Source organism: Myotis davidii, unplaced genomic scaffold (assembly GCF_000327345.1).
Source record: "Myotis davidii unplaced genomic scaffold, ASM32734v1 scaffold415, whole genome shotgun sequence".
In the NCBI taxonomy this organism is placed as follows: domain Eukaryota; kingdom Metazoa; phylum Chordata; class Mammalia; order Chiroptera; family Vespertilionidae; genus Myotis; species Myotis davidii.
The window spans coordinates 2,819,688-2,831,684 of NW_006287951.1; the positions used below are offsets into that span (position 1 = coordinate 2,819,688).

At 48.4% G+C, this 11,997-nt stretch overlaps 1 protein-coding gene across 1 annotated transcript in view; it reads left to right on the top strand.

The window, feature by feature from the left end:
• Positions 1-11,997, top strand: part of EPHB1 (EPH receptor B1) — a 283,401-nt gene that overhangs the window by 147,405 nt on the left and 123,999 nt on the right. Inside the window, exon 4 of the mRNA XM_006759807.2 lies at positions 972-1,127. Within this exon, the coding sequence (XP_006759870.2) occupies positions 972-1,127 (156 nt within the window). The remainder of the gene's footprint in view (positions 1-971; positions 1,128-11,997) is intronic.

Consider the following 11,997-nt stretch of genomic DNA (forward strand, 5'->3'; position numbering starts at 1 on the left):
GGAGCAGAAATATTTTGAGGAATCAGCAAGGGGGAGACCAGAAATCTAGAGTAGAGGGTCTCTGTAGGTGAGGCATGATGAAAGCCCAAGGAATAGGCTGGGTGGAGTCAGACATTTTGGGGCATATCTCTTTAAAGGTGATCACACAGGGAATTAAGAGGAAGCAGCTCATATCTGAGGACAACTCTAGTTGGCGCCAGGCTGTGCCAGACTTTCCCAATGTTCCCCGCAGCCATGTACATGATAGATGATAGCAAGTGCATGACACGTTCCCTGGTTCACCGCCTGCAAAGCCATCCTTTTCTTGCCTCACCCTCCAAAGCATTTCAAAATGCAATTAACAGAAAATGATGTTGTTAAGCCAGTAACCTTGAAATCACTTTAATTTCTTTTTAAAGAATCACTCATGAAATACAGTCCCTTACTATCATTCATAACAAGTGCTTGTTAGCCCAGCACAGTGTCCCTCATGGGTGTTGCAACATGGCATTTAAGAACCATGGGTCTGGTCCATTGGTCAACCAGGACCCCTTTCCATGGAAGGACATTAGGCAAGATTCCTTCAGTGAGTGGCTCAGGGTAAAGCCCTGGCTATTAACCAGGTAGAACAGGGAGGGAATAACCATTTAAAGAGCACTTAGGTCCCAGACGCTGAGCTACACATTAGATTCATTTTCTCAATTAAATCTCTCAACACGCGTGAAAGGGAGGGATCATTATTCATATTGCTCAAGTGAGAGAGGCCATTGGTACCAGGAAGGTATTTTTCACTAAGGATGTTTGAAGAATTGGAAGTGTTAAATAGGGGTTTTCTAAACCTGAAACGCTCATTTTGTGCATGGGTATCACCATATCCTTTTTATAGGGGGCGGGGGGGAGGGGGAGGCAGAATCTTTTGCTTTTCAGTTCCAGGGAAAGGCCTCTCACTGCTGCTATTCCACTAATTCTCAGATGGTCTCTTTGTGTTCCAGCCTGCCCTGCAGGGATGTTCAAGGCCAGCCAGGAAGCCGAGGGCTGCGCACACTGCCCCTCCAACAGCAGATCCCCCTCAGAGGCATCTTCCATCTGCACCTGCCGAACCGGCTATTACCGAGCGGATTTTGACCCCCCAGAAGTGGCATGCACTAGTAAGTGTCTAGTAAGGGCTCTGGGCTGGGGGGGTTGGTGTAAGTGATGGGCCTGTGGCAGGGGAGACCAAGACAACATTCTGCGATTGCAGCACTGGCTGCAGTGCTGGAATGCTGACTGAGGTGCTGGAATGCTGGCTGAAGTGCTGAAATGTTAGCTGCGGTGCTGAAGTGGACAGCTCCTTACTGGGCATGCAGGGTCACTTTCTCTGCTTAGTAGCACAGCTTCAAGATTAGGTTCTTTCTTCCCTCCTCCTCCCAGATGGGAGCGTTTTTTGAGTACAAATGCAAGATCCGCTAGGAGATTGCAACGGTTCCTAGTAACTCTTCCAGTCACCTCCTCTAAGAAGCCCCCTTGGCCCTGTGTTTCTGTGACCAGCTCTTCTCAGACACTCAATTTATTAATTGCCTAATTATTCTGTGATTGCCTTCTCAGTTACCAGATGAAGGTCTTGTGTCCTTTGCAGTGCCTAGTATAGTACAGCATCTTACCCTCACCAAACGACAAGACCAGAGGCCTGGCCATAGTACCCATCTATGTAACAGATTTTCTAGGGGTTGGGCTAATGCATCAGCTCCACCACTCTCCCATTCTCTCTTTAGAGAAGAGGGCAGTCATCCTGACAAAAGGGTGTGTGAGTTGTCGGGGGAATGACTCCACTTCCTGTGTAAAGATGGGGAAAGGGAGAATTTCCTCACAATCTTCTCCCCCATAATCGTGGGGAGGCAGGAAGCACTATTCTCTCTACTCCCCTAAATGTTGCAGCACCACAACACAGGTTGTTTTTCTTTTTGCTATTCCCATCGCCCTCTCCAGTTGAGTTTCTCATGATGCTAGAGTTTTCTTCTGTGCTGGAAACTGTTGCCTGGCTTTCTCTGCAACTTTCCTCTCACCTCCTTAGATCAAATCCCTTCCACCCACCCCAGCATAGAAGGGCAGAGAGGGAATGTTTCATACATACTTGCAGTTTGGTGGCCCAAAAAAAAAAAATGACTGAGCCCCTAGTAGAAGAGTTTCTTAATTCTGGCTTTGCAATGTATGTAACCTTTGCTGGGTGAAGAAGAGCAATGGAAGTGTCTTCTAGATCAAGGTCCTGAGGTTGATCAATGTTTATAGATTTGAACTGAAAAAAAAAAGCTTATCCTCTTGTAAACTGATTTTCCCCAGGCCCCCCTCTCTGGTGGGGTGATATGAACAGAAATAATTCTACTTCTGATGACTAGAGTCCCTGTCTTTCTGTTGCACTATTTTCTCTACTGTTTTCGGAGGTCCCCATGGGTCTCTGTCCCCTTGACCCATTGTTTAATGTGCTAGTACTTCTTTAAAAGCCACTTAGGGGTAAGGAATCACCACTGCCTGGCTGTCCAGAAAAAGGACCGGTCTCCATGGCTGCCAAAGCACATAGCCAGGGTCTCACAGCTTCTCTCTTGAAAAACACATTCCCTTCCATTTCTGCCCGTGAGCCCTCTCTCCTCTGCAGATTAACTCATGCACATAGAGAGCTGGACCTCCCAGCTCCCCACGTAGGTGGCACACCCTGTAAATCCATCCGGCCTTTGGATGAGGCCACCTGGAGGGAAGGTAGGCAGTGACCTGATGCTCAGAAAGCTAATGTGGAGCTATCCTCCTTGCCATATTGCACTCCTACCTTTCAAGGCTTATCATCTGACCATCTGACCTGATGTGCTTGAACCAATAGGACTGATTCCTGGAATAAATAGGAATATCCCAAAGCCTCCAGTCCACCCACTTAGACTCTCATTCTATTCTGCCTACCCATAATCTGTGTCCACCTCATTGAAATCAGACCTCACTGGCTTTTCTTTCCTGTCTCTGGTCCAGCTATCTCTGGAGTTAGGAACACCTTTCTCACCCACTGTGATCCTACTACAATCTCCCCACCTTGCCCAGAGTAGGGGGGAATGCTAGACCTGCCTGTGTGTAGCTCTTTGCTCTTGTGTCACAGATATAGAGTGCTAGGGTCAGACTGGAGATCACCAAATCAAAGCCACACTTGTCTGTGGTGGTCAGGCCCAAGAGCAGCTCACGGATGCATTGTCCAGCATCGGCCTGCAGGGGTCAAGCACTTGGTGAGGGTCCCCGAGGCCCGGCTGGGCTGCCGCACAATGCTAGGCAAAACAAGTGTAAATAAACCTATTATTTCATTGAGTCTCATTATATATTTGATTTATTGTGTGCTAGAGAAGTACTGTATGAAAAAGTCAATTTGTTGGCTTTTATAATCTCATTAGGGTTTCCTTTTAAAGCTTTCTAATTGGAGGTGCCATCTGTTCCCTTAAAAAGGCATCACACATCACTATAGTAAATAATTTTTCAGATACCAGGAACATAGCTGGAGCGTTTGAGGCTAGGCACAGCCCTACACCATGGCCTTAGGGGCCCGGCTGGTTACCCAAGTGGAACAAGACAGCCTGATACAAGCCCCGCTCAGCCTGAGAGAGGATGTTTGGGGTGGGGAGGGGACAGGTGCTTATTCACTTTGTAAGTGCCATCCTCCATCCCTCCAACCAGGGAGCAGTTATGGATGAGCAGGGCCGTGGGAGGACCCAGGGAAAGGGGAGCTCTGTCCTTCTAAAATGTACAGGACAGTTGGCATCTATAGTGCCCAGGTCCTTTGGGCATTGGGGAGAGGCAACAGGGTCAGGCGTGTCCAAGAGCCCTGGCCTCGGAGTTTGGAAGGACCTCGGGTGGGCCTGTTGCCATCATCTTTAAATGAGATAATATCAACAGTGAAAATGTATAAAGAATCTCATGATTTAAAATGAGCTCTTTTATAAGGCTAAAATACCTATAGTGCACTGAAAATTAATATTTTTAATGAATTCCATTAATCTCTCAAGACTAGCATATATGTTTGTTATTTTTTATCGTGTAAAAATGATTATTCTAAATTAACCGAAACATTTAGAATGCACAGTAACTTTTATGGCTCTACGTAGGCATTTCTTCATTTTCTTATTGATCTTCTGGGAGAGCCTGGTATCCCCTTGACCTCTGAGAGGCCCTGGCAGCCCTGTGTGTCCAGCCTTGTCCTTGACAAAGTTTGCAGACCCAGCATGGACTTGGGCACTCCCCAAGGCAGTGTCAAAGGGGCTGGTGTGGGCTCCAGTGCAGTCAGAGGAGGGGCACTGTGTCTGAGTGAGAGGAAGCCATTGTTGTCGGTCTATAGACATCCAGACCTTCTTCCTCCTTCTTCATCCACTTGGCCCCTCTGCCTGGAGTTCCAGATCTGCTGCATGAATACCTGGCTGACCGCTGCCTTGCCTGACTCAGTACCTGCTCATATTCTAGAGGAGGCCTTGCTTCCCTCAGCCTCTGAAAGGAGGCAAGAGGAGACTGAGAAGGCTGTGAAAGGGTTTAGGCCACACACCGCAGCATGTCAGGAAGGGATAGCCTAAGGCATCTAACCTGATGTGCTTGAGCCAATAGGACTGATTCCTGGAATAAATAGGAATATCCCAAAGCCTCCAGTCCACACACTTAGACTCTCATTCTACTCTGCGGGATGAGGTGAGAGCTGGGGATGGCTAGAGGCAGGTCCCCGCTAAAGAAGCCTCTGAATGAAGCCAGGCTGTGTGGACAGTGCAGGGGTCAGGGGAAAGGTGTAGCCCACCAATGGGAAGGGGCTGTGAAGGCTGTGGGTTAAGGAGCAGGCTGTGATCTCAGGCTCACCGAGCTGCAGCTGAGGACATTGTCACGTTCTTCCTCTGCTGCCATCCTGGGCCCCCACCCCATGGCCCTGGGGAGTCCTGGCATCCCACTTCCCTGATCATGGCTGGGCTCTGGGGAAGCTTATTAAATCATCCTTTGTAAATAGCAAGTGGGCTGTGGCACTTCACGGACAAGAGTTTGAGTCTTGACTCTGTCTCTTACTTTCTCTGCAACCTTGGGCTGATTGCTGAACTACCTTCCATTCTGTCGTTTTATCTTCATGACCTTGTAAGAATGCATGCCTTTCTGGGTTGGTATGAGCAATAAGCAAAGTAGTATTATAGAGGCTTTGGCACAGTGCCTGGCTCATAGCAAACTCTCGATCTGTGTTAAACTTGCTTTGGTTACATCCCTGTAAAGTGTGAGGACGGCCGCAGATACGGAAGCTCCCAGCATGCCAGGATCCTGGAGATCTAAAAATAAAAGGGATGTCCTCAGGGAGGGACCAGGTTGTGGCCGCCCTGAGCATTGCAGCAGGATCCATCTTTTATCCCCAGAATTCACAGTCACCTTGGCCCAAAGATCCCGGGGAAAACAATGAGGAGGCCATGGCCACTCGACCAGACGTGCTGTGGGAGAGGGGAGGCAGGGACCCAGGACCTGAGACCTGTAGCTGCTGCTGAACTGCTGAACAAAAAAACCCTCTCCGGGGACCGGGAAGACTGATCCTGGGCAGCCCCATGGCAGACAAGGCTGGCTTTCAGTTCTCAGGAACAGGGCTCCGTGACTCCTCAGGGTCAGACATGCTTCTTTCCACAGGAGGGTCTATGGCACGGCAGGTGTGACAGTGTCAGCAGAGAGCAGGTGCAGCCAGGAACGTATGACAAAGTGTGCGGCTATCTGAAACCAAGCACCGAAATGTGCCTCTTTGGTTTTCAATAATTCCTAGTGTACTGGGAAACGGAATGGAAAGGAGGAATTTATGAAGCAGGTGAAAATAGACAATTATGCCTTATAAAATTGCTGTCTGTGAAAGACTATGCAGAAGGACTAGTGTAAAAATAATTACCTTGTTACATTTCTGACCACAAAAAAAAAAACCCTTTACTATCAACCACGTGGGAGAAACTTTGATGGATCACAGAGACAAGTCTGCGCTTGTCTTATTTCTTATTTCTGCTCCGAAAGGCATGGATTTCCCCCTGCAGTTCTGGTCATAGAAACAGGATGAAGAAGGGGCTCCAGAAGTCATTGTCTCATCCACTGGGCCTTCCTGCCATCCCATCACGTGAGGAGCACAATGCTGGCCAGACCTCTGGGGTCCCCACAGAGACCACCCCTGACCTCCCTCGTGCCTCACACAGAAAGGCCAGGAAACTGAGTCTCCAGGTGGGGACTTTGGATATGGATCCTGGTGGTGTGTCTTGGGCACATGATGGCTGCTGTGAATAGGAGCATCTCATCGGCAGAACTAGGCATGGAGGAACTCAGGTTGGGAGGAAGTGAGAAGGAAGTGGCAGTATGTTAAAACTCAGGTCTGACTACCTCCCATGCATCCACCTCATGTACAGTGGGAGCTCAACTCTGGTACCTCCTGGGAGGATGGTGCAGACAATGATGCCAATTTGCTGTTACTCTCACTCTCGAATCTGCCTCCCACAGAGAAGGATGTGAACCATTCTTCCCTCTCCCTTCACTGAACGCTCCAGTTATCTCCTTTAAGCTTATGTCTCATCCTTTAGCAGTGGCTCTCAACTTTCTGGCCCTTTAAATACAGTTCCTCATGTTGTGACCCAACCATAAAATTATTTTCGTTGCTACTTCATAATTGTAATGTTGCTACTGTTATGAATCATAATGTAAATATCTGATATGCAGGATGGTCTTAAGCGACCCCCGTGAAAGGGTCGTTTGGCCGCCAAAGGGGTTGCGACCCACAGGTTGAGAACCGCTGCTTTAGGGGCTAGCAGCTGGCCCCCTCTTTCATCACAACCATCCTAGGGCACCAGGTGGTCCCTGTGGCACGTGGATCATGCTCCTTGGATGGACTGTCCAGGAGCGTGGTGGCATTGCCCAGAATGGGAAAGAGGCAGGAAGGCCCAAAGGATGAAAAGGGACTTGGGATGGCAGAAAAAGAATGAAGTCCTCTGCGGCCAGGCCTGATGGCCTTCGGGGTGCCGTGAACAGTCGGTAATGACATCAGCTCATCAGCTTCTCCCACGGGTCTTGGTTCCTGCTGGGTCATGTTCATCAAGATCTCTAGGAGTTTTTTTCTTTATAGCAATGGTTTCTAAATACAATGCCTGCGTTTACAAGCAGCCTCAACATCACAGGGAACTTGGAAATATCAATTGGCAGCCCCTCCCTAGACCGACTGAATGAGAAGCCCTGGGGGTGGCGGGTGGGGCAGCAATCTGAGTTTTCACAAGCCCTCCAGGTGATTCTGAAGCACGCTAAAGTTTGAGAACATTGCTTTAGAACTAGGTCATATTTCTCTGTCCTCTGCTTTATGATTCCTAGGGAGAGAGGCCATTGAGTGAATTCCTGCAGACTGGAGCCACAGGGCCTGCCCTTCCCATCAATGTCTTGTGTGCCTGGCTTGGCCAGGGTGGGAGGTGGGGTGGAGGGAAGGAGGGAGGGAGGAAGGAAGGGAGAGAGAGAGAGATTGGAGGAGAGGTGGGTGTGATGTGAGTCTCACTAGTTTTCAGAACAACTCCCACCTGCTCTGGCTTGGTTCCAGTTCATTCTCTCTTTTGGGAGGTTGGGGCAGCGTGGAGACTGCCAAAGTACAGCATCAGCAAGGGTTGGGAGCAGTGATGGGGGAGAAGAGTGGAGATCAGATAGCATGACCTAGCTGGGATGGGCCCAGGGAGGGCTGAGGGAGAAACTGAGGCAGAAGCAAACTCATTGATTAGATGGAGGATTAGGTAGGAAGGGACTATAAGTGGGTGATGGTCCTTACCCCTCACATGGTCTTCTATCCCACCTGATAGTAGACAGAGTAGGAGGAAACTCTGGTGCTGCCATATAGGGGAGGATGTTTCAGGCCAATTGAAGACTACACTACACTTTGGGGGTGATTTTGAAAACTTTGCAAAGGTAGACATTTTCAAAAGCATTTGCCTCTATTGGTCTGGGAGTTGCAACATCTTGAAAGAGCGCTGTGCTGCTCACAGTTAGCCCTACCCGTTGCTGACCAGGGCTTTAGTAAAAGACACACCGTGTGCTCCATTCTATTGATAGAAGAGCTGGTTGATGTTAGCCTGCTCCATGATCCATGTTACACATACAACTATGTCATTTGTGCTTCTGAGGGGGAGGTAATCTGTGTTTTCCTTGAGGTGGAATTCAGACTAGGGTCATAGCTGAACAAGAATCGTAGGGCAAGTTGTTTCTCGGCTGCCTGGATTTGGATGGTTTATGCACCTGGATGCAGAATTGAGGGAGTGTGACTGTAAGCTGAAAGCTATTTGTAACTGTCACTGCTGTTTCAAGAAAGGTCATTGTTGCCTGTGTACACACGCTTTCACACTTCTATAATCTACAATTTCTTTTCACCGTGGTTTGACCCAAGTGGGTACAACCCTTAGGAGGCATCCTATAGTTCTCAGTTTTGAGCTAATAGCCGGGCACGTGCACTGACATTTCTGTTCCAGCATTTCATCGTAAGGGCATTGGGAGTCACAGACTGTTAACATTCAGACCAGCCTGCCACCCAAACTCCTCCTCTGCGTCAGCCTTCTCTCTCCAACAAACCTGAGATGTGGCCATTCCACTTTTATTTTTCTGAGTATTTGTGATGACAGACAGCTGGTATATTTTTCAGGGCAGCTCTATTCCATTGCTAGGCAGCCATCACCCATTGATGGAGGAGAGGCCTTCTGGACCTTGTCCTGGGCACTGCTTTCCTCCCCTCCGCACCTGTGGTCCACCATTGAGGGCCAGTGTTCCGGAGGTCAGCAGTTCCAGTGTTTGAGGCTGACTTTCTTATCCATCCTTCATCACCTACTTTAGGCTAAACATCTCTTGTGTTATCTATTCCTCAAAGCCACTGATTTACTGAACCCCATTGGCCTGGCTGGCAGTTTCTTAATTTCCCACATTGATCAATGTAACTCTCAAAATATGGTAGCCAGGATGAAACATGACCCTCATCCCAGAGCAGGGTTCAGTGGAAAAATGATGGATTTTCTCCTGTGACTAGGATACCGTTCATTGTTCACTTTGGTTGCAGCCGTCACATATGGGCTCCTACCAGAATGTGTAGGCATGAAACATCCAATGTTTTCGTTTGTCCCTTTAGGAAATGATGCCCATTTGGGTCTCTCCTTCTCTGCACTTATAACTTTGCATTGTAGATTTAGGCATAGTGTTCATTCACGTGTAGAGCACTTTGAGTACCTGTTTTTATTATCTCTTAAATGAGAATTATTAGCATAATTCTTAGGAGTGTGGGCTCTGGCATCTATAGCTGGGTTCAGTCCTGCCCTGCCACTTGCCAACTGTGTGATGTGGAGTGACTGTCATGGCTTCTCTGTGTCTCCATTTCTTCATCCATAAAATGAGTAGAGTATGTGTGTCTGCCTCACTGCATTGTCAAGATTATTAAATGTAGTAATACTGTTTAGAACAGTGTTTGGCATTCAGGGAGCATTCAGTGAAAGTAAGCTATGTTATTATATTACTGTTGTTGGAGTTGCCTATCCTACTTTAATGTTATTTCAAAGCTGCTAAGATCCAAGTGCTGGCATTGTCATTTAGCTACCATTTCTTCCTTTGGTACATACGTGTATCTATGTAGTTGTGTGTTGTTTTTTCAGTTACCATTGATGAAACTAGGTATGCTATGTATACACCCTTTTTCTCTGCAGGCTCATAAACTTCTAGAAAAAGAAACAATGTCACTTGGGTGTGACAAAGACCAGTGGTCCCAGGTGCCTTTGACTCTCATCAGAGATTTAGAAGGCAGCTGCTTTCTACTTTGTGTTAAGTGTAGATTCTGAACACTGTTTGAGAGAGCAAAAGCTGCCTGAGTAATTTGTGAAATCCCAACTGAGTGTGTGCAAAGAGGTGGTGGAGATGCCCACCAAGAGAACTTCTGAATTGTGTGGGAATATGGGTGAAGTGGACAGAAATGGGTATTACAGTTCGGGCATGTCTGTGCTGTCTGGATTATGTGTGGCAGAGGACCAGGATGCCAGCATTGTGTAGTGATTTATTTTTGAAACTGTGTGTCTGGTCTTCTGAGAAACTCTTCACACAGTTGGCTGTAAAGTGCTCAGTCAGAGCCAGACACCTGATATGGTGTTGGCTGTGGGCTTAATGGACTTCCCAGTGGATAAATGATCATGGATGGCTTTGTGAAAAAACAGCAGGCTGCAGTTCTGAAGTCACCCTTTGGCACGGCCAGGATTCCCTCCAGCCTGTGCCAGAGACCACCTCTGCGCACTCCATCAAGATTGCTCTGATTGAAGCCACAAGGACAGTGTTTGTCTCACAGAGACTGAGGAATAGAGGGCCACAGGCCACTTGGACACACAGGTCTCTCTGTCTTCATTCTGTAGGGAGAAGGTCAGGGCAATGGTAGTAATGCGGCACTCACACCCCACCCTGTGGCTGTGGGCTTAGACTTGCAGGTGGCCTTTTGAGCAGCTCCTTTAGGAAACCTCTGAGCTCTGCTCACCTTGGACATGGCAATAAAAGATGCTCAACAGTGTGGAGTGGAGTGGAGTGAGACCTGCATGGCAGCTGTGGAGTGAGATAAAGCTTGGTGCAGACTAGCTTTGCTGGGCGAGACATGCATAGAAGGTGAATGGTTAAAGGGGCAACAGGTGGCAGTGGGATGCCATGGTCACCACCAAGCCCTGCCAGTGCTCAGTGAGGGAGACAGAAAACCATTTAATTCCCCAAGAGAGGGTGCTGTCTGATGGCCAGCAAAGAGGAACTTACATGTGAGGTGAGAATTCTCTGTCCCGGTAGGTGAAGGGCAGGCCCTTCCATACCCACTAAAAGGGCCTGTGTGCAGCTCTCATGAGGTTAGCCATGCCCATGCCTGCATGGGTTTGGGATGGTTCAGGGACTGAGTTTTCAGCAACTGAAAATGACATGCCAGAATAAGTTGCTCTGCAGGAGGCCCTGCCCCAGGAGGAGCAATCCTTAGCTTGTAACAATGACTGAAGTGTGTCCTAAGGTCATTTGACTTCAAGGAGACTGACCGGCTCAGACTGTCATCATCTCTAATGAAAGCAAACACCTTGGAGCCTGCTCTGGGAGGGCGTGGCCCAGTGTAGGATCTTGCAGTTGGAAGACCCTTTGGAAATCTTTTCCCTGAGACTTTACCTGGATCACAGATGACAGGCGCAGGAGCTGAGAATGTACAGCCTGCCCCAGTCTAGGGCAGGAGTCCTGTGTACAGCTGTGGGAGATCACAGAGGAGGTCTGCATGAGGCCTTGGGGGCCTTGGACATGAAGATGGTCTTCCTGCTTCTGAAGGCCCTCAGGTCAAATGTCTGGGCAGTGCCTTCTATTCATTTAGTGGACCCTGGTCACTCTTTCTCTTCTAGAAGCTGAAGAGGTGGACAGGGGTTTCTGGGTTTTATACCAGACAGTCATTTATGCATGTAGAGTGCACTCGGACACTGAAAGCTTCATCACGTATTCTGCCATTTGATTCTCCCATGAATGTGAGGAAGGCAGTGTTCCCTCCTCATCCCTGTCCAGGCCCAGGTGCTGCATCTTCACCAGCTTCCTCAGTCAGTGCTTGTGTGGCGGATGCTCAGGAACCCACCTCCACTGCAGATGTTGAGTTCCTCAGGGTTGATGTCCACAAACTTTTCATACCATAGCCTCACATGCAGCCCATAGCACACAGTAGGGTCTCAGGAAAAAAAGTATGGATTGATCAGTCAAGAATCAATGAATGATCAGGCTCAGAGACTGCAAGTGACCTGCCTAAGGTCACACTGCAGCATAGCTGGCACTCAGCCTGGTTTTCTCTGTGTGGGTCCTGTGCAACTTTCACTGTTCCAGAAGGAAAGAGGTCTTGAAGGCCATGTCTTTAAGCGACATGCCCTATAACTCTCCTTGACTCAGAGTGTTCCTAGGGGGACTGCAAGGAGTACTTTCTACAAACATTTGTGTTTGGTGAAATGTGTAACACTAGGGTCTTTGATGTTCCCCAAATCCTTCTCCGCAGGG